The 23,826-nt window shown below is 35.9% G+C and overlaps 1 protein-coding gene across 1 annotated transcript; it reads left to right on the plus strand.

The window, feature by feature from the left end:
* The first annotated feature begins 14,579 nt into the window (after window positions 1–14,579).
* Window positions 14,580–14,936, plus strand: LOC131858753 (uncharacterized). Its single transcript, XM_059212200.1, has one exon. It carries the CDS (start codon window positions 14,580–14,582, stop codon window positions 14,934–14,936), a length of 357 nt encoding a protein of 118 aa, XP_059068183.1.
* The last annotated feature ends 8,890 nt before the right edge of the window (window positions 14,937–23,826 follow it).

A 23,826-nucleotide genomic window follows, 5' to 3' on the forward strand; every position in this document is an offset into this window, starting at 1 on the left:
TACTAAAAAATTTGGACTACAATTGGGAAAGAAGATTGAACTGCAAGTATAGCATCTCCTATGTCTAAGTACAGTTTTCGTTAAGCTCAATGCCAAAGGTCTTAAACCTCTTTAACAAAATCAATTTGATCACCTATGATCAACCAAATCCTTTGCATATGATTACAACTTTATTCGCGCATAGATAATCGCATAACTATTCATCCCATGATCTACAAAGAGATCTTACATCATATTTATACCAATGCGGGACCTAAACAATTAGGTCGGCCACCTAAAAGATAATACAAAAAATTCATTACATAAACCGACAAACCAATGATAACACAAGTTGGCCTAAGACCAAAATAACATTAAGAAAACAATAAATCCAACCGGTAATGTATCGAGAGCATCCACCAACATGTTACATAAACTAGTCCATAACCTAACAAAATAGCATAGAATAGGTTTGGTGCTAAATGCAACACCACTCATCAACTAGAAGATGAACATAATAGCCATCACCATCTTGAGAACCTTCTAGAAACTGTACCAACACCACTTATCAAATCCATGAAAATGTCTTCAACAAAGATCTATTGGTAAAACCCTTATCAATAATCAAAAGGCTTACTAGAACATATGATAGCTTCTAGATCACCAAATCCCAAACCAGCTGAATGTGACATGCATTTGAACGAGATGAATAACCGAACAAAGCCAATTCCACCAAACAGAACATTACTGGAGAATGTCGGAGATGATCTCCATATCAACATCACAATCCAAGCACTCTACTAGAACCCGATAGATAGCCGAACTAGCTAGTGGTGACATCAATGGAAAACATCAATGCAACACATAATCAATTCCTCCAAATTGCCAACACATACAGATATCATTGGATCTAAAGCATCTCGAGACATGCATCACCATATCTAGATAATAATGGACCCAAAATAAGTTTTCATAAAGCGGAATACTAGACCTCAAAACTGTGCACACATGATAAATAAATATTGCATATATGAAGAAAATTTTCTAGACCAAATCACGTACATACATGCTGGATAACATAAGATATTCATGACATCAATGACAACAATTAGAAATAGGCCAACAATCTTACCAAAATAAAATAGTTTTTTTAAACTTTTAATATATTTAATGCCTAAGGTGTTCACTATGTGAGCTTTACAAGTTCAATTGGATGATTCCTGATTGATATCATCTTCGAGGTATGCAAGATATTTGAAATGGTTACATCCATTAGATGAAAAAGAAATAAAAATCCCACAAAATTTTATTTAAACTCGCCAAATATATTAACTTATAATTTTGTTTAAAAATAATTTCATTGGATAAAATATAATGTTTTGATAAATAAAAGCAGGATAGGCCCACATGGTTACATAAATATAGAGTGACACCAAGAGCACACGAGGGATGCACAACTAGCAAAAAAAAACCCACCAATACAAAACAAAAACCCAATAGGGAAACCCAAAAGCCAGCAAGTAAACTAGAATACCAAAAAAACAAAGAGAAATTGAAGCCTACAAAAAAATATAGACTAGCCACCCAGTACATGCACAAAGAAATGGTCTTCTACATGGGCACACCTTTTTCCTAGCAACCTAGCACAAACTTAACACTTTATCATAAAAAGACACTTATTTTATCGAATCAATACTAGAGCCAAAGGAGACCAACATAGAATCAAGGGTGGATTTAAAGACAAACATCATAGGGCTAGAACTCGTAGCCAGGGACTCCATGCATTTTATTTTCTTTGCCCTCTTCCTTTCCATCTCATCCTACATAGCCTGTAGGGAGGCATTGTTCATATGGGCCACATTCTTGTAGGCAAGGTTAACCTCCTCAATTTTCTTTTTGAGGACCTCCTACATTTTGTTAACCTCTTCCAGCTTGATTTTGGTCCCAACCCTTTTAATCTTGGTGTCCATATCATCAATCTTCCTACCCACCTTACCCCACTACCCCATGAGGCCAATAAGGTCATTGGTAGTTTTCCACACTCTATCATCACCTAAATCATCCACCCCATTGTTAGACATGGCTTATGCCTCTGTTGTCGCCTCTAGCTAATTAATTTTTTGGATAGCCACATTCATATTCCTAAATAGCCACTTTTATAGGTCATCTTGTCTTTGTACACCATCATGTAGGTCCTTCACAATATTAGTATGGACCAAAATATAATTCTCGGGCTTGGTATTAACAGAAGGGGGAGGGTTTATGAGGGAAAGGCTAGGGTTAACATAAACATTAGCAGTATTGGTAGGGGACCAATCTAAGCCTATGGTTTCAAAAGATTCTAACTCATCTAAGGAAAGAGACCCAGACCTTGAGTCCTCAACAATATCAAAATTCTTGTGTGTCTTAGGATGGGTATCTACATCTTGGTCTCTTTTTTAGTGGTGATGATGGCCTTAAATTTGGCCATACGCACAAATTTTTTTCAAGTGGGCATTTTTAAACCCAAATGCGACATTGCACTAGAATTTGAAGGAGTGATAATAATATCAACATATAAACTAGGATCATACGTGGACCCAATCTCAACAGAGGGAATACCACCAGAAGGGGTTAAGACCAAGTGGAAATTATACAGCCTATGAATGAGGCCTTGATGGAGAGGGAGTTTACTCTTAATAATAGATTTAGAGACAAACTGAGATAACTTAGAGAACAAAACCCAAAAGGGAAAATTCATTCTTACTCCATAGCGAAGATGATTCACATGGGGAAAATCTGTAGATAGAACCTACTTTTCCTTCTATCCAGGGTGAATTACTTCATGAATGAAAGGGCCACCTCATTCTAGATACCATGAAATTCTTCCCTATTATAACCACTTTGGAGTCTAGAAACCCCTTCCCCAAGTTCAAAGAAATGATCAAAATCCTCCTTATAACTCCCCTTGGATTTTTTAGTAAAGGAACCCCATCAAGGGCCAATCTAGTCACTTTTACAATGGTCTTTGTAGAAACCACAAAGGCAACACTCCCAATCTTAATGTCACCATTAACCCAATCTTAAAGAAAAGTCATAGAGAGCTTAGGGTCATGGACAATCATTCCCTCCATATAAGAATCCAAATTACCTTAAATCACCTTACTCTAAAGCTAATTATTGTTCTTGATTTTAAATCATTCGTCAAGTTCAATCTAGTTCAAATCACCATCCATATCGGAATATACTGAAGCTAGAATGAGAAAGCGATAGGTCTGAGGGATACAGTGGTAGGTATTACCAACAAAATTTAAATCCCACCACCTTATCTAGAAAGGAAAGCAAAAGGAGAGAATAGAAAGTACCAAAAAGGCAATCTTGGGACTATACATCATTAGTAGGTAATTCATTCAAAATCATGGCATGAGCCACAATCGGGATTTCATGTAGGTGAGTCCAGATTTTTAAAATATCAACAAACACGTCGAACCCCACCAACTTGTTTGCCACACAATTGCTTTGTCGCCACATGTGATAGAAGCTGACATCACCAAGAGTGGGAAGGAGAGAACAACACTCTACAAAGAGAGGAATTCTTTCAGTTTGGTTTACCCATTCCATTAAGAATTATGATATTATTGTGAGAATATCCTTCCATAATGATGTGTCTAAGTCCCTTATCCTTTGCAACAACCTACCCATGATAAACTACAACTACTTCAACCATTAAAGAGGTGTGGATACCAAATTTTTCCACATAGGAAAATATGAGGCCACCACATGGGTCTCTGACCACTCCACCCCATCCCGCTCAACCTGGGTTACCATGGGAAGATCTGTCAAAATTCAACTTTAGCCAACCAATGTTGGGGGTGTCGGGATATAAATATTTTCTTTATTTTGTCAAAAGTTGTAAGGGTTTAAGGCATGGTAGACTAAACCTTACCCCTTAAACCCTAAACCCTGGTGTTGGTTCCTATGTCTTTCCTCCTTTTTGTTATGTTCTCATGTTGACTTTCTATAACTCATTTTTGGTCTTTTTAGTTACAACTTTAGCCTTTTAGTTCATCATGCTGACCAACCCTAGACGTTAGCCACCCCGTCATCATGGTCCATACCTTATTTCCCTTTTTGTGCAAGTTCACTATGATCAATAGTTAGGATTCTCACGTAGTAGTGCAATTAAGACAAACTACTCGCCCAGGCTAAATATGCAACCTTGCTCGTGGACATGGCATGAGGGCCTCATTGTGGATGATTCATCACACTTGGATAAATCCAATTATGATATATCTTTGTTATGTGACATGACAGATTTGTGGGCCCTGCATGTCTTCCTTATAGCCGAGGTAATGTGCATCCATATCTCAAGGGATCAATATCTCAGATCAAATGCATAATTGCACAACTAATGAAAGGTTCTAGTAGAGTCTAACTCTGCAGCTCTTAAAAGCTTATAAGTCATGGCCATTTTATAAATATAAAACAAAAAATTATGTTTCCTTTTCCTATTATTTGAGTTGTTAGTTATTAGGCTTTTACCCTAGGTTTTGTAAAGTAACGATTACACTTGTTTCATTTTGTGGTCATTGTGCATTTTTTTTGAAGCTTTGGCCTTTTGAATTTTTGTATTGTAAGGGGATTTCAAGGGGTCCTTTTCTACAAAATACCACTTTTGAAAGCCTGGGGGTTGTCTATGTTTGTTTGTCTAAAATCTTAAGCTCAGAAGATGGTTGAATCCTCTAGCGAAGGCAAGAGGAAAATTTTAGAGGAGATCGTTGCACAACTCTTGGGATCAACTGAGACTCAGAAGGGGTCCAAGCCTAGTCCTTGTCTGGATGAATTAATAATTGACCATACATGTGGATGTAGGGACCCTATAATTGAGCCTTGGGAATTCAACCTCTAGAGGAGGGGCTACAATAAGAAAAAGGAACGGTGCCTATATGAAAAATATGGAATATCAATTTGGCAAGGTTGGTTGTCCCAAATATCTTTGTGAATGTTGATTTGGTTGCTGCAATAGCTCGTAATTACAAGCCAGATGTGAGAGAAATTATGGCCAAGGACATTGGGATACTAGTGGGTATTACCAAGGAAGTGATTGAAAAGGTCTTAATGTCTTGCATTTATTTTGGATATGACTAGTGGCTATTACTAAGAATACAAAGGAATTTCTAAGGCCTAAATACCTTTTTCCTAAGTTATGCATTGACCACAATTGGGGGTCATGGTTTTATCTTAAAGGCCATACAATTATTAGAATTTTTTGTAGTGAGTTGTGACCCCTAGGATCCTTCCCATAATAGTGCCTGACAAGGTTGATGTTACCACATTTTTACTTATAGGCTCAATCAGGTAGAGCCACTAAGTTTTTTAAGCAAATGATACATTTTCTAACATTCTATGCTACATTCAGTCACACAAATGAGATAATTTTACAAGATTGCATGGATACAAATCATTGCATTTATACATGTGAATGAAAAATAACAGATTTCATCATCTTTTGAAAATGTAATTTTCTATTGAATGGAAGAAAATACATATGTCTCACACAAGAAGCTGTGAGACTAACTTTCCTCATATGATGCAAAGGAAAAGCTAAAATATGCATAAATGAGTGAATTTAAAAGAATGGAAGCATGCATATGAGGTAACCAGTCATTGTCTGAATGATTGGTACTATTGGTGTGTTTGTTTCCTCCTGGTTGCTTGGCTTTGTTTCTTGACTTGCCTCTTGCTTCTAGGTGTCCTCCAGTGTCTTGCATAGATGAGAACAATGAGTTAGAACAATTTTTCTAAGAAATGAATGATTATATCCTACACATGTACATTCATGCATGCATACATATGCTAACTCCTAGGTGCATCAGAGTATTCATGCCATTCAAGGAGTAACTAGTAAGTAGCATACACAATGATTATCATATAAGATAATGAAAGATAGCTGATCAAGGTGCAAGTTTATAGTGGACTATATCAGTGATCAAACACAAAAGTTATAGTCAAAGAGCTCTCCGGAATAATTATTAATCTTTCTTTAAGTCTACGATGAACAAAGACTTAACCATCAATGCAATAGTGATCATAGATAGCAAATAGAGCAGTAAAAAGAAAAGATTACTATCAAAAAAGAGCAAGGATAAAATGCAGATTCAAAGTACAGTGAACAAGGATAGCAACAATCCTAGATACTTGTTAGAGCTATCAGTAAAAATGAACAGTGACATATCATTTCAAAGAAGCATTTGGGCAGATCCAGAACTTCCAAAGTTCCATGAGGCATACAACAGTTATTAAAAAACAACAACAAGGAACTACAAAAGATAATGGTAAGTCATATTAGCAATAAGGGGTATTCACATCATAACCCTCAATGACATCCTAGATCAAACATGGTGCAAAATGGAATTTAAAGTTCAATAACTCTAAGTGATGGTGCAGTTGTTTTGAGAGGTGTTAATGTTCACTCACTATTAGTATAAAATCAAAGGCAGTATAGTGACTCTACTGAGTTATCAAGGATGTCATTGACTATTGGAGTCACATAAAGTAAAGTCCAAGCCATGAAACATGATATAAGGATATCAAACTGGGGAGATGATCATAAACAATAGACACAAACAATAGTTGCAGCCTCTTGTTTGCAATATGCCAGTGAACACATTCATGCAAGATATAGCCAAGGAGTTATAAGCGGATACAAAACAATATTTTTTTTTCGGAACGGTTTTTGCAATCATTAATTACAAGTTTAAGAATGACAAAAACAAGGCTGAATCTGCACTTTTATAGTAGTTGCCTACCGTTAAGAGTATGATTACATTTCATCAATATATAGAGAAGGAAATTGTGAGGAATCAAAAGATGGTTTTCTTTCATCTTCAAGAGGAATATTTCTATATTTTTTAAGATTCTCAGATACAAAATAATAAAAGCCTGAATATAGCAATTACCAAGTGCAAGGAAGACAACATATGATGGCACCTCACAAAATACCAGTAAACAAGTTTCTAGAAACCTTTGTGTTTTAAAAAAAAAATGCCAGAATCAACGAAAAAGACACATTTTCATTAAAATATGAAAAGGGTATTCGTTAATAATAGGAAAAGCCCCTTTGATTTTTTCTGAAATTGATTTATTAAAAGTTTCTTTTTTGGCAAATAGTAATTTTATCACAGACAAAGAATTACCAGATCTAGCCTGTTGTTGTACATCGACCTGCATTTTTAGTCACAAAGCTTCCTGAGATATCTTTTCAAGTCTTTGCCACATCAAGCCTTGGTGGTAGCCATTTCCTAGTAGAATGAAGAGAAATAAAAAAAAGCCTTTTGAAAAGTGTAGCATAAAAGCACAAGGACTAGGGTATGCAAATGATATAGGAGGAAGAAGAAAGTGTAAATCCACAAAACGATAATAGCAGGGCAATACACAACAGACTCACCTATATATCCTCGATTTGAAGAAACCATTGAAGTCCCTATGGGGATTCATGGTGGCCATGTGTGCAGTGCCAAGCTAGGGTTTCACAATTTTCTCAATGGCCTGTAGCTTCCTCGAGAAGCTTCCAATTATAAAATGAAATGTTCATGTTTCTTTGTCTTTGTATTTCTTTAGGGTTTCCTTTACCCTACCTCAACCTCGGGAATTTTTATGGCATTCTCTTCATAAAATATTTTGAACTAATCAAAGCCTATGACCTTATGTTTTGCTGAATATGTTAGGTCTAGAATGTATCATTTTTATTGGTCAACTAGGGGAAAGGTTTTTAATGCAAATCTTATGCCACATTGTGATTTTGAGTTATGCTTCAACACTTGTATATTCCATTCATATTTTGAATTTGTAGATACTTATTGTTAAAAACAAATGACTTTAAAGATATATTTATAAATTTTAAAGTCATTTAGTTGTTGTTCAATGAAAATAGAGGTGTTTTTAAGTCTTTTGCCAAGTGTCTAGGTCAACTAAGGATGAAGACTCAATCAATGAGAGATGTCAAGCATATAGGGCATGTGTGCCAAAGATCTAGGGTGGTTAAAGTTGTTTGAGAGCATGTGGAGGGTATCTAGGGACTCTTTATGAGTCAAATTGATCTTATTATTGCATTTTGATAATTTTATGGTTTGATTAAGTCATGTTGGACCTTTTCACCCATTTGGAGCTCATGTAGAGAGAATATAGGTCCTAGATTTGAGGCATTTTGAATGCATCCAACCCCAATTTTTTGGGAGTCCCTATTTTCATGGATCTTTTGAAGGGAGAGATTGGAGGATATATTGATGTTTGTAACTCATTTTTTGAATAGTTCTTGATTATGCAGTTTGGAGCCTTAGTGACTTCTAACAATCCTTTTTCCCCTCTTCTTGCCATATTTTGTAACTTGTATAATTTGATATTGATAAATCTACCTTTGAGGCTTGTGATAGTTTCATCTCTTCTTATTCTTGCAAAGTTGTGTATTAACTAATTGGTCAAGTTATTTGTGAGGAGCTTTTCCCTTCCTTATGATTTTGTCTCACTATATTTCATACCTTTTCTACAAAAGTGTCATGTGTAGGTTTCAAGTTCTGTCTAAGTTATTGACTAAGTTCATTCAGACCTTCTTGTGAAATATTCATGCATGTGCATGTCTTCAATAAGGTGTATTACCTTATTGATGTCAGTATAGTTTTAAGAGTTTTTCAACTTTCTTATTATCATAAAATTAGCAGTTTTGGTGAATCACTTAATATTTCCCTTTAGTTTGCAGAAGTAGGATTTGGATTTTAAAGTTATCTTCCTTCCCTTTTACTAAAAAGTTAGTTGTTTTAAAGTGATAACCAGCTAGGATCCGGCCTTATCCAGAGATTTTGTTCAGTCATAGGTGACCCATAGCCTTGAATTGATCCCATGTTTCTCCAAAAAGCTTAGTTTGTCAAACTTTGTTGAGGGTGCATTTCTAGAAGATAACAATTTTTGGCATGCACGGTGGGATTATCGTCAAGATAGCTGAAGGATCTTCATTATGTTGTTGGTTTTGATGTGCAACCAATAGATTTCAAGCCTTTCACAATGTGATTTTAAGCACATTTGGCGACTCTGATGTTTTGTGAGCAGAATTAGTGCATATTTATATCTTATGAGAAGAGGGAAAACAAGATGCAACTCTTTGTCTTTTGATTACTTGCAGCTTTCTCCTCCTAAAATAAAATGGAGGGTTACAAAGAGAACTCTTGAGAAATCCAAAAGAGTGCAGTCAAAACCACCCAACTTTAGGCCAGCAAGTCCTATTATTTTATTAGTTGTCTTACCCATCTTTCCACCTTAGGTTAACCCACCTCCAGTTGTCCCTATGGCTAGACAATTTCCTTTTGTGCCATTCAATGGAGGTAGCCCTTTGAATCTTATAGTACATGATAATATTTGAGTGGCTACACTTAAAAGTCTACCATTCTATACAGGAGAAGATCAAACCACTCCCATAATGCATATTAGAGATATTCCCTCTCTTTGTGGAGTATATCATATCACTCAGGAAAGGAAAATGTAGCCTTGAGATTACATTCTACCTCTTATAAGGGTAGGGCTTTGCAATGGTTTAGAGGTCTGACAGTTGGATCAGTTGCAACATGGGATGATTTGGGGGAAACATTGTATAATCAATTCAAGGACAAGTATGATCATCTGTCCCTTGTTGAGCAAATTACAACTGTTAAGAGGGCCCCTAAGGAGTAGATGTCTGACTTTAATTTTTTATTTCAAAGGACTTGGGATAGAATTCCTACCACTATTAAGCCATTTGTTGAATATGCTTTTCTCTACTACCTAAGATCCCTGAATAGTGATATAGCAGTGATGATCCAATCAATGGGAGGAGTTGCACTACTTGGTGCATATCAGATATCCAATAAAGTAGAGAATAGTTTAATTCAGGCTAGGAAGATTGCTCCCAGACCTCCTATGCCCATATTTCTAGACATTCAGCCCAATATGCCTTTGTCAGTGGTGCCAACATTATCAACAACTGCTTATGCTACTATAACTCAAGAACTTGTTTTTTCAAGCTCATCTCAAGAGCTACAAGAGATTAAAATCCTATTTCAGAATTTTGGCAACAAGATGGTGAACTTGGAAAAGCAATAGTCTCATAAGAGACCCCTTATCAACAAAATCAGGCTTCAAATCAACCTTTTCAAGGGAAACAACAACAGGGCTAGGGCAATAGGCCTTTCTATCAAGGAAACTATCAAGGTCCAAGATATAATGTAAATCAGAGGCCTTTTCAAACATATAATCCAACACCTATCAGTATAGTGAAAGACCTTGTACCTGTTCAAAATAATCTTGCTGCTAATTATGAATGGTTTTTTCCTTGTGGTTAGCCTCATGACCAGGCTACATGTACAAATGGTGTCATCAATCAAGATTTAATGGTGCAAAGTGATACAAATAGTTCAAGTGATACAAGTCCAAAGCTTAACTCGCCTAATGATGGAGCTTCACAATAGCAAGAGAAACATACACGTGACACTACTCTGTTAAATTGGCAGGGAGAGGAATTCTGCGAAATGAATGCAGATGATACTCTAGTCGTTGCTAACACTAGATCAAAGAAAAGAGCTTTCAAGTTTGAGAAAGTATCTAGTAAAGGGAAAGAAGCAGTTGCAGAACCATCTACATCATAAATACCTAGTATCCTATAGAGAAACACTCAGCCAGCTACCAAGGGGAAGCCCCATTTGTAAATTGACCATGCTGGTGTGAAAACCCATCAAAAGGTGACTCCAACTTTACCTTTTAACATTGTTGAAATATGAAGAAAATGAACATAACTATGTCTATGTGGGACTCCCTAGCTATTCTAGTTAGCAAGATATTCTACAGTTAGCATTAAAAGATTTGAAGGAATGAAAAGAATCCCTAGTAGGTCAAGGTATGGCTATGTTGACTAATAATCTTTAGGAAAGTAAGCTAGCGAATAAAGAAGAAGAAAAAAATGTGAAGACTCCTCCTTTTTATTTGTCTTTAATCATTGGGCATAAGTTAGTCCACAATTACATGGTTGATAGTGGAGCAAGTAGTTTTGTCATGCCAAGATAGATTGTTGATATTTTAGGGTTAACTTACCAACCTTTAGAAAAGGGAGTACTGCAGTTAGATGGGACAACAATAAAGACCATAGGGGTAATTAAGGATTTGGGTTTAACATTGCATGCTTGCCCAAATTTTTGCATTCCCTAAGAAGTGTTTTTCATTGATCTTCCCCCTTATTTTTCCCTATGCTTATCAGAGATTTAATTGCCAAGATTGGAGGATATTTATCATGATATTGGTCACATATGCTTTTAGGGACTAGATATGGTACTAAGGTAACCATTACATTTGAGTCCCTTGCCAAAGATCATACTGAGCCATATATGCCATCCACAGTAAATATCAACACAATTATTCCCCAGGAAGATGATCTTGCTGTAGCTCAAGAGTTACAGCCAAAGAGTGTTCCCGAGTTACAGGAAGCTGATCTTGTTGCAGCTCAAGAGTTACAGTCAAAGAGTGTTCCCGAGTTACTCTTGAATGAGTGGGAAATAGAAAATGTGATGTATAACCAAGACAAGTACATTCAAAATACAAGTCTGGGTAATTATGTTTTGCATGAGGCTGAATCAGAAATGCCTAACATTGAGAAGAAGGAAGAAAGTATATCAGAACAACAAGATGAATTATGGCACATGTATTTTGATGGTTCTCGGAGTAGGCATGGAGCTGGTGAAGGTGCAATGCTTGTGTCTCCACAGGGTGAGTAATATTTTTCAACTTTCTGATTTGCTTTGTCTTGTACTAATAATACTGTTGAATATGAAGGCTTGATTCAAGGACTGGAATGGGAAAGGAAGAAGAAGGTCAGCTATTTAAAGGTACATGGTGACATTGATCTCATTGTTAATCAAGTAAGAAATGCTAATGTTATAAAAAATGACACTCCTAAGTCTTATAAGAACTGAGTTTGGGATGCTATATAAGTATTTGAAGCATTTAACATAGTGCCCATTCCTATAAGTGAAAATAAGCATGTTGATAGACTAGCTACAGTTGGTGCTCAGTTTGACATTCCTGATACGGTTAGCAAAGAGAAGGTTTCACAACATGTTAAGATAGTTACCAGACCTTCTATTCCTGATAATAATGTCAACTGGCAAGTTTTTGAGAATGATGACCAAATCCTTAGTTTTATGCTTCAAGAAGATCAGTTCTCTATCACTAACCAAGAAATTATTTAGTTAAAGAGAAACAAATTTCCCAAAGGTCTTGTGACCTTAGAGTCTATTTTTAGCACTAATGATCAACTTAAAAAGAGTAAAGCTGGTATGCAGATCAAACAAGAGCATTATGAAGAGTTGGAGATATTTAAGGATAAGTTGCTGAAACTTGGTAAGCGTTGTTCCCCTAAAGAGAAGTAAGCTTTTATTGTTTTATGCCAAGAATTTTATGACGTGTTTGCTTGTTAGCATTCAGATTTAAAGGGTTTTGACCCTCATATAGCCCAACATACAATAGAGTTAGAACCAGGGGCTAAGCCTATCATAAAGAAATAAAGGCCTTTAAATCCAAAACTTGAGCCTTTGATGATTAAATAATTAACCAAGTTGATCGAGGGAAGCATCATTTACCCTATCAAACACACATCTTGGGTCTCCAACCTCATTCCCATGAGGAAGAAAAATGGAGAGATAAGGTTGTGTGTTGATTTTAGAGACCTGAACAGAGCATCCCTAAAAGATCATTACCCGCTACCTTTTATGGAGCAGATGTTGCAAGTGGTCGCAGGATCTAAGAACAATTCTCTCCTTGATGGTTACTCTGGGTATAACCAAGTTCAAGTCAAGTATGAGGACCAGCATAAAATTTCTTTTACAACAAAATGGGGTACCATGGCTTACAAGAGAATGCCTTTTGGTCTTACTAATGTTGGATCAAGCTTCCAAAGGCAATGGATATGGCCTTTAAAGGCCTGATGTATAAGTTGGTACTGGTCTATCTGTATGACATAACTGTATTTTCAAAAAATTCTGATGAGCCTTTGTCTCATTTGAAGTAGGTCTTTGAAATGTGCAGGTAGTATGGTATTTCCCTCAATCCAAAAAAATATACTTTTTATGTACAAGAGGATAAGTTATTGGGGCATATTGTGTCCAATTAGGGTATTTTAATTGACCCTGAAAGAGTGAAAGCTATTTTAGATCTGCCTCTACCCAATCACAAAAAGGGACTGTAGAGTTTAATAGGCAGAATTAATTTCATTAGAAGGTCTATACCAGATATTGCTAATTTATTGAAACCTCTAACTGCAATGTTAAAGAAAAATGCATCTTTCAGCTGGAATAGAGAGGCAAAAGATGGTTTATAGGCCATCAAAGAAGCATTGTCTATGTCACCCACCTTGATAAATCCATATTTCTCCAAGGACTTCATCCTTTATTCTTATAGAGGTATGAAGACTATTTCTGCCATGCTGGTGCAACAAAATACTGAAAGTTTTGAAAAACCTATTGCCTTCTTTAGTCGGGGTTTAGAGGAGTATGAACAGAGGTACAACTTTGTTGAAAAGCATGTTCTTTCAGTCATTAGAAGTTTAAAGAAATTTGGATATATGATCTCTAACAATAAGATCCACTTAATGGTCACTCACTCAAGTGTAAAGGAATTCTTGTTAACCAAATATTTGAATGAGAAAAGAGTAGGGTGGGTGACTAAAGTCATGGAGTATGATGTGGACATCAAGATAACAAAATTGGTTAGGGGAAATGGATTGTGTGAGAAGCTTGCTGTAGCAGCTCGGAATAAATCATAACATGAAGAAACGAAGGTTTTGCACCTAAATGATGAACCTCAAAATGCTGAGTCAAGTTGGGTCAAAGACATGACTCATTTTCTATAAACTAGTGAGTGCCCACTAGACTAGACAGAACAAAAAGAAGGTACTTTAGGTTGTAGGCATTTCCCTATATCCTTATTACTAACGTTTTATTTAAAAAGGATTTAAATGGGTTCCTACTGAGATGTATTGATAATGAACAAATTGATAAATTGTTGCATGAGTTCCATGATGGAACTTCAGGGGGTCGTTTTACCCATAAAACAATTGCTTGGAAAATAATGAGGGCTGATTATTACTAGCCAAGATTATTCAACGATTCCCATTCTTGGGAAAGAAAGTGCACAAAGTGTACCGTGTTCACAGGTAAAGAGAGGTTGCCAAATTTTCCATTGCAGCTTATCCAAGTAGATCAACCTTTTATGAAATGGGGAATTGATTTTATTGGCCCTATAAAGCCACCTTCAAGTGCTGGGTATAGGTGGGTTATTACTGCTACTGACTATTTTACAAGATGGACTGAAGCAGTGGCTTTAAAAGAGTCCAATGAGTCAGTTATTTTGAATTTGATGATGTAATAACTAGATTTGGGGTTCCTGAATCTATCATATCTAATAATGCCTTGGTTTTTGTTGGTTTCAGGGTGAGTGACTGGGCAGATAAAAATGGCATCTATTTGAATACATCCTCCAATTACTACCCATAGGGTAATGGCTTGGCAGAGTCAACTAATAAGAACCTAATAAGGATTGTCAAAAGGACTATGGAGGATAATCAAAGGGATTGGCACATTAAGTTGAAATCTGCCTTGTGGGCAGATAGAATCACTCATAAGAGGTCTATTGGTAACTCACCCTACAAGCTAGCATATGGTAAAGAGGCAAGGCTGCCCATTTCTACTAAGCTTCCTACACTTGATCTTGCAAATTCTCTTGCTAGTTTTGAAGCAAATGATCTGATGGAAGTGCAGTATTTTGAGTTATTGGAGTTAGAGGAATCCAGAGATATAGCAATGAAGACAATTGAGTATCAAAAACTCCAAATGAAAAGGGTTTTTGATAAGAAAGCAAATCCTAAAATCTTCATAGAGGGAGATATTGTATTAAAATGGATGAGTTGAAGAGTAGGCAAGGGAAGCACACCAAGCTTGATAATTTCTGGCCTAGACCCTTCATCATTTCTGAATGCAATGAGCACAATGCATTTCATCTCTCAAGCATGAAAGGAGAATTACTACCTATCCCTGTGAATGGGATGCACCTCAAGCATTGTTTAGAGGTATGATAATTTTCTGTATATATTAGTATATGTCTCCAACTTTCAATAAAGTGTTGCTGCACTATAGATTAGATGCTTTGATTTCCTTAAGTATTGTCTCAACACAATTTGAGTAGTCTAGGTGGCTTGTTTTTGTTTTCCTATATCTCCAAGGTTTTTCTATATGGCAATAAGAAGGGATTTGTTAAAAGCTGTGTTGTTGTTTGTATTCACAAATCATACACCCATATCCAATCAATCATTGAGCATGGCAGTAGTCCATTAAAGAAGTTTTTTTGAGTCAAAGTAGTGCAGAGGCTAACTCTCATTAGCCTATCAAGTGCATTTCTACAACCCATGATAGTAAAGTCTCATACTTCACTATCACAAATCCTAAACCTATACTTAAATAAGCTAGCAAGGGTTATTGTCTACACTACTTTGTGTTTCAGTCATGATTTCTAAGTGACTTTGTGCCCAAGACTTGTCTAGGCTACTGGTTTTGATGTTTAGCAGGCAAACAACCAATAGAAATTGCCAAAAAATGTTACAAGATTTCTACCTATAGGCTCAATCAGGTAAAGCCACTAAGTTTTTTAAGTAAATGGTACATTTTCTAACATTCTATGCTACATTCAGTCATACAAATGAGATAATTTTACAAGATTGCATGGATACAAATCATTGCATTTATACATGTGAATGAAACATAAAATATTTCATCATCTTTTGAAAATGTAATTTTTTATTGAATGGAAGAAAATACATATGTCTCACACAAGAAGCCGTGAGATTAAATTTGCTCATATGATGCAAATTAAAAGCTAAAATATGCATAAACGAGTGAATGTAAAAGAAGGGAAACATTCATATGAGGTAACCAATCTTTGCCTAAATGATTGGTACTGTTGGTGTGTTTTTTTGCTCCTAGTTGCTCGGCTTTGTTTCTTGACCTGCATCTTGCTTCTAGGTGTCCTCTAGTTTCTTGCATAGATGAGAACAATGAGTAAGAAAAAATGTTCTAAGCAATGAATGATTATATCCTACACATGTACATTCATGCATGCATACATATGCTAATTCCTAGGTGCATCATTATCAAATTAAAAGAAGTACTATCATACACACCTAAAATAATCACTTTATTTCTAATTACTTGCTTCGTGTGCAGAAACAGGTCTAATCATTTTTAGTTTTGGCATGTGGGGTAAAATGTGGCTCAAACAAGGGTTGAGCCCATCATTCAAATGAAAGGTACATTAATTGCATTTTCCCCTAAGACTATTTAAGTCCAGAGTCCTACCAAAGGAATAATTAGATTTGAGAGAAAAACAAAGTTGGTGTTGATCTTTGTGCTTATCATCAAAAGATACATTTGGCCAAAACTCTGGACTTAAATAGTCTTAGATTATTCATGCCATTCAAGGAGTAACTAGTAAGTAGCATATACAATTATTATCATCTAAGATAATGCAAACAATAGTTGATCAAGGTGCAGGTTTATAGTGGACTATATCAGTGATCAAACACAAAAGTTGCAGTCAAAAAGCTCTCCAAAATAATTATCACGATTTCTTTCTATCTACGGTGAATAGAGACTTAACTATCAATGTAATAGTGATCATAGATAGCAAATAGAGGAGTAAAAAGCAAAGACAACAAGGAGAAAATGAAGATTTAAAGTACAGTGAACAGGGATAGAAACAATCCTAGATACTTGTTAGAGTTGTCAGTAAAAATGAAAAGGGACATATCATTTAAAGAAGGATTTGGGAAAATCCAAAACTTCCAAAGTTCCATCAGGCATACAACAGTTATTAAAAAAACAACAAGGAATTGCAAAAGACAATGGTAAGTTATATTAGCAATAAGGGGTATTCACATCATAACCCTCAATGACATCCTACATCAAACATGCTACAAAACGGAATTTAAAGTTCTATAACTCTAAGTGATGGTGAAGTTGTTTTGAGAGGTGTTATTGTTCACTCACTGTTAGTATAAAATCAAAGGGAGTATAGTGACTCTACTGAGATATCAAGGACACCATTGACTATTGGAGTCAGATAAAGAAAAGTCCCAGCCATCAAACAAGATATAATGATATCAAACTGGGGAGATGATCACAAACAATAGACACAAACAATAGTTGAGGCTTCTTGTTTCGAGTATGCGAGTGAACATGTTCATGCAAGATATATCCAAAGAGTTATAAGTGGATCCAAAATAGTGATCTTTTTCTGAGACTATTTTACAATCATCAATTACAAGTTTAAGAATGACAAAAAGAAGGTCGAATCTGCTCTTTTACAGTAGTCGCCTGCCATCAAGAGTATGATTACATTTCATCAATATATAGAGAAGCAAATTGTGAGGCATTGAAATATGGTTTTCTTTCATCTTCAGGAGGAATATTTTTGTATTTTTTAAGTCTCAAATATGAAATAACAAAAGCCTAAATATAGCAGTTACCAAGTGCAAGGAAGACATCATATGGCGGCTACATCACAGAATACCAGTAAAAGACTTTCCAAAAACCCTCGTTTAAAAAAAAAAAGATGCCAGAATCAATGAAAAAATATAAATTTTTATTTAAATATGAAAAGGGTATCGCTGATAGAAAGAAAATCCCCTTCGAGGTTTTCTAAAATCATTTTATTAAAAGTTTCTTTTTTGGCAAATAGTAATTTTCTCATAGACAAAGAATTACCAAATCTAGCCTGTTGTTGCGTGTCGACCTGCATTTTCAGTCACAAAGCTTCCTGAGATATCTTTTCAAGTCTTTGCCACATCAAGCCTTGGTGGTAGTCGTTTCGTAGCAGAACGAATAGAAGTGAAAAAAATCCATTTGAAAAGTGTAGCATAAAAGTTCAGGGATGAGCGTACATAAATGATACAGGAGGAAGAAGTGAGTGTAAATCCACAAAATGATAATAGCAGGGTAATACACAATAGACTCACTTGTATATGCTCAATCTGAAGAAACCATTGAAGCCCATATGCAAATTCATGGTGTTCGTGTGTGCAGTGCCAAGCTAGGGTTTCACAACTTTCTTGTGTGTGCAAAATGAAATGTTCATGTTTCATTTGCTTTGTATTGCTTTAGGGTTTGCTATACCCTACGTCAACCTCAGGAATTTTTATGGTGTTCTCTTCATAAAATGTTTTGAACTAATCAAATCCCGTGACCTTATGTTTTGCGGAATATGCTAGGTCTAGAATGTATCATTTGTGTTGGTGGACTAGGGGTAGGTTTTTAATGGAAATCATATGCCACATCATGCTTTTGAGTTATGCTTCAACACTTGTATGTGTCATTCATATTTTGAATTTGCAGACACTTATTGTAAAAAAAAAAAGAATTTAAAGATATATTTATAAATCTTGAAGTCATTTGGTTGTTGTTTGATGAAAATAGAGGTGTTTTTAAGTCTTTTGCCAAGTGTCTAGGTCAACTAAGGATGAAGACTAGATCAATGAGAGATGCCAAGCATATAGGACATGTGTACCAGAGATATAGGGTCGTTAAAGTTGTTTGAGAGCATGTGGAGGGTATCTAGGGACTCTTTATTGAATCAGTTTGATCTTATTATTACATTTTTGAGAATTTTGTGGTTTGATTAAGCCATGTTTGACTTTTTCACCCATTTGGAGCTCATGTAGAGAGAATATAGGTCCTAGATTTGAGCCATTTTGAATATAGGTCCTAGATTTGTAACTCATTTTGTGAGTAGTTCTTGATTATGCAGTTTGGAGCCTTAGTGACTTCTAATAGTCCTTTGTCCTCTCTTCTTGCCATATTTTATAACTCATATAATTTGATATTGATAAAGCTACCTTCGAGGCTTGTGATAGTTTGATCTCTTCTTATTCTTGCAGAGTGGTGTATTTTCTAATTGATCAAGTTATTTGTGAAGAGCATTTCCCTTCCTTATGATTTTGTCTCACTATATTTCATACCTTTTCTGCAAAAGTGCCATGTGCAGGTTTCAAGTTGTGTCTAAGTTATTGAGTAAGCTCATTCAGACCTTCTTGTGAAATATTCATCCATGTGCATGCCTTGAATAAGTTGTATTATCTTATTGTTGTTAGTATAGTTTTTAAGAGTTTTTCAACTTTTTTATTATAATAAAATTAGCAGTTTTGTTCAATCACTTAGTATTTCCCTTTAGTTTGCAGAAGTGGGATTTGCATTTTTAAGTTATCTTCCTTAATTTTCACTAAAAGATCAGTAGTTTTAAAGTGATAACCAGCTAGGAGCTAGACTTATCTGGAGGTTCAGTTCAGTCATAGGTGACCCACAACCTTGAATTGATCCCATGTTTCTCTAGAATGCTTAGTTTGAAAAACTTCGTTGAGGGTGCATTTTTAGGATATAACTGTTTTTGGAATGCTCAGTGGGACTGTCATCAAGACAGTTGAAGGACCTTCAACGTGTTGTTGGTTTTGATGTGCAACCAACATTTCAAACCTTTTAGAATGTGATTTTAAGCACATTTGGAGACTTTGACTATTTGTGAGCACACTTAGTGCATATTTACAACTTATGAGAAGAGTCCAAACAAGAAGCAACTCTTTGTCTTTTGATTACTTGTAGCTTTCTCCTCCTAAACGAAGAGGGAGGGTTACAAAGAGAACTCCTAAGCAATCCAAAAGAGTGCAGTCAACACCACCCAGCTTTAGGCCAGAAAGTCCTATTGTTTTATTAGTTGTCTTACCCATCTTTCTAGTTCAAGTTAACCCACCTCCAGTTGTCCCTATGGCTAGACATTATCCTTTTGTGCCATTCAATGGAGGTAGCCTTCTGAATCTTATAGTACATGATGATATTCCAGTGGATACACTTAAAAGTACCATTATATAGAGGAGAAGACCAGACCACTCCCATATAGCATATTAGAGATATTGCCTCTCTTTGTGGAGTACATCATATCACTCAGGAAAATGTAGCTCTGAGCTTACTTGCTGCTTCTTTTAAGGGTAAGGATTTGCAATGGTTTAGAGGCATGACGGTTGGATCGGTTGCAACATGGGATGATTTGGGGGAAAAGTTGTGTAATCAATTCAAGGACAAGTCTGATCATCTGTCTGTTATTGAGAAACTTACAACTGTTAAGAGGGCCCCTCAGGAGCATATTTATGACTTTAATTTTTTATTTCAAAGGACTTGGAATAGAATTCCTATCACTATTAAGCCATCTGTTGAATATGCTTTTCTCTACTACCTAAGATCCCTAAATAGTGATATAGCAATGATGATCCAATCAATGGGAGGAGTTTGACTACCTAATGCATATGAGATATCCATTAAAGAAAATAATAGTTTAATTTCGGCTGGGAAGATTGCTCCCAGACCTCCTATGCCCATATTTCTAGACATTAAGCCCAATATGCCTTTGCCAGTGGTGCCAACATTATCAAACTTCTCAAGCTACTACAACTCAAGAAGTTGTTGTTTCATGCTCATCTCAAGAGCTACAAGGGATTAAAAGCCTACTTCAGACTTTTGGCAACAAGCTTTTGAACTTAGAAAAGAAAAAATCTCATAAGAGACCCCCTTATCATCAAAATCAGGCTTCAAATCAACTTTTTCAAGGGAAACAATAGAAGTCCCAGGGCAATAGGCCTTTCTATCAAGGAAATGATCAAGGTCCAAGATAGAATGTAAATCAGAGGCCTTTTCAAACATATAATCTAGCACCTATCAATACAGTGAAAGACCTTGTACTTGATCAAAATAATCTTGTTGCTGATTATGAATGGTGTATTCCTTATGGTCAACCTCATGTCCAAGCTACATGTGAAATTGGTGTTATCAATCAAGATTTAATGGTGCAAAGTGTTATAAATAGTTCAAGTGATATAAGTCAAAAGCTTAACTCACCTAATGATGGAGCTTCACAACAACAAGAGAAACATACACATGACACTACTCTGCTAAATTGGTAGGGAGAGGAGTTCTGCGAAATGAATGCAGATGATACTCCAGTTACTGCTAACACTAGATCAAAGAAAAGAGATTTTGAGCTTGAGAAAGCATATGGTAAAGCGAAAGAAAAAGATGCAGAACCATCTACATCACAAATACCTAGTATCCTATAGAGATACACTCAACCATCTACCAAGGAGCAACCCCATTTGCAAGCTGACCATGCTCGTGTGAAAACCCATCAAAATGTGAGTCGAACTTTAACTTTTAACATTGTTGAAAATATGAATAAAATGAACATAACTATGTCTATGTGGGAATCCCTACCTATTCCGGGTCAGCAAGATATGCTATAGTTAGCATTAAACTATTTGAAGGAATCAAAAGAATCCCACTAGGTTAAGATAGGGCTATGAAAATAGAAGTATTTTAAAGTCTTTTGCCAAGTGTCTAGGTCAACTAAGGATGAAGACTCAATCAATGAGAGATGCCAAGCATATATGGCATGTGTGCCAAAGATCTAGGATGGTTAAATTTATTTGAGAGCATGTGGAGGGTATCTAGGGACTCTTTATGAGTCAATTTGATCCTATTATTGCATTTTTTGAGTATTTTATGGTTTGATTAAGTGATGTTGGAATTTTTCACCCATTTGGAGCTCATGTAGAGAGAATATAGGTCCTAAATTTGAGGCATTTTGAATGCATCCGACCCCAGTTTGTTGGGAGTCCCTATTCTCATGGATCTTTTGAAGGGAGAGATTGGAGGATATATTGATGTTTGTAACTCATTTTTTGAGTAGTTCCTGATTATGTAGTTTGGAGCCTTAGTGACTTCTAACAGTCATTTGTCCTCTCTTCTTGCCATATTTTGTAACTCATATAATTTGATATTGATAAAGCTACCTTGGAGGCTTGTGACAGTTTGATCTCTTCTAATTCTTGTAGAGTTGTGTATTTTCTGATTGATCAGGTTATCAATGAAGAGTATTTCCCTTCCTTATGATTTTGTCTCACTATATTTCATACCTTTTCTACAAAAGTGTCATGTGCAGGTTTCAAGTTGTGTCTAAATTATTGAGTAAGCTCATTCAAACCTTCTTGCGAAATATTCATGCATGTGCATGTCTTGAATAAGTTGTATTATCCTATTGTTGTGAGTATAGTTTTTAGAGTTTTTTAGCTTTCTTATTATTATAAAATTAGCTCCCTTTAGTTTGCAGAAGTAGGACTTGCATTTTTAAGTTATCTTCTTTCCCATTTCCTAAAAAATCGGTAGTTTTAAAATGATAACTACCTAGGAACCGGCCTTATCCGGAGGTTTAGTTTAGTCATAGTTGACTGACAACCTTGAATTGATCCCATGTTTCTCTAGAAAGCTTAGTTTTTCAAACTTTGTTGAGGGTGCATTTCTAGGAGATAATAGTTGTCTTTTTAGAAATTATGCATTAATTGGATAAGGTAGAGAGATCCCTAATTTGGTTAGCTCATAAGAAGGGTTCACTTCTCCCTTCTTTGGTGAAGGTGGGAATGTACCACTTCACTAATAGAAATGATTATGATATTTCAGATGTCATTTTGAATAGATACAATCTTCCCCAAGCCAAGTAGAGGTACTATGATTCAAAATGGTTTTTGCAAGGTCTTGTGTAAGAAAAGACCCAACAACATCAATGGGATGATGAGGAATACCTCATATGGAATTCTCCTAGTTATAATGACGTATTGAAGAGAAAGGAGAGATGGTACAAAATACAATATGAGGAGAATAGGAAAAGACAAGCTGGAAGATCATTTTCCCCTACATTGGAGAAACTCTTGATACTAGAAGTAGGGATGAGAAGTATTTTCAATGCTTATATAGATGTGTATTAGATTCCTTTTCCCAATCAAAGGCCTAGAGTGATTGAATCCCAAGTGCAATAAGTGGAAGAGGAAGAACCTGATTCTCCTTAGTCTGTGGGTTCACCTGTTGGCCTTGCTTCCCCTCCACCATCTCCTCCTTTTGTGTTTGAGGAGCCATCATCTGCTCCTTCCGCTACTGAGACATTATAGCCCCCATCCCAAGAGCCCCTTTCCACCACCAAGACTGCTTGTTGAATCTTCTATGATGAAGCCTATAGTTGCATCCTCCTCCTCGAGTAGACAACATCTGCTTGCCTCAGAGAGCCCTAGAGTTGTAACTCCTCCACAGACTTTGTCTCCTATTAAAGACATCCCTTTGTATTTTTCTAAGGTTTTTGACTATCAAGGTGAAATATATATGCCCCCAAACAAATTTGACACCTAACTTGGTGTGAGGATTGAAGACCACTCCTAAGATTGGGCCCCTTGATGGATTCAAATTACGGGGGGACCTTACTAATGATATAAGGCTTAATGCTTATGATTAATTCCTGAGTGATGATGATTTCATCCATACAAAGGAGTTCCAACAATTCATGATAAGAAATATGATGGATGGGATACAATGAAGAAAAGGTATTTAACTTGACCATTTAGAGCATTAGGAGAGACTTTGGGTAGAAGATTAACTCTTGATAAGTAAAAAGGAACAATTAGCCATGATGAGCCTTGAGATGGGAAGGCTAGTAGTGAATAAAAGTGGTGTACTCCTTCCTGAGGGATAGGACATCTTCTCTTCTACTGCATTTTATACTCTAATAAAAATGGATGATATTGATCTAGAGACCATGGATCTAGAGAAAAGGCAGAAAGTGTGTTCTAACACTATCTTTTATGATCACCTGGATCAACTATCTATTTGGTCTTTGCATCTAGTTACATGAAGAATTCCATTGAATGAGGAGATGGAAAAACTCTTT

Source organism: Cryptomeria japonica, chromosome 10 (genome assembly GCF_030272615.1).
Source record: "Cryptomeria japonica chromosome 10, Sugi_1.0, whole genome shotgun sequence".
NCBI lineage: Eukaryota > Viridiplantae > Streptophyta > Pinopsida > Cupressales > Cupressaceae > Cryptomeria > Cryptomeria japonica.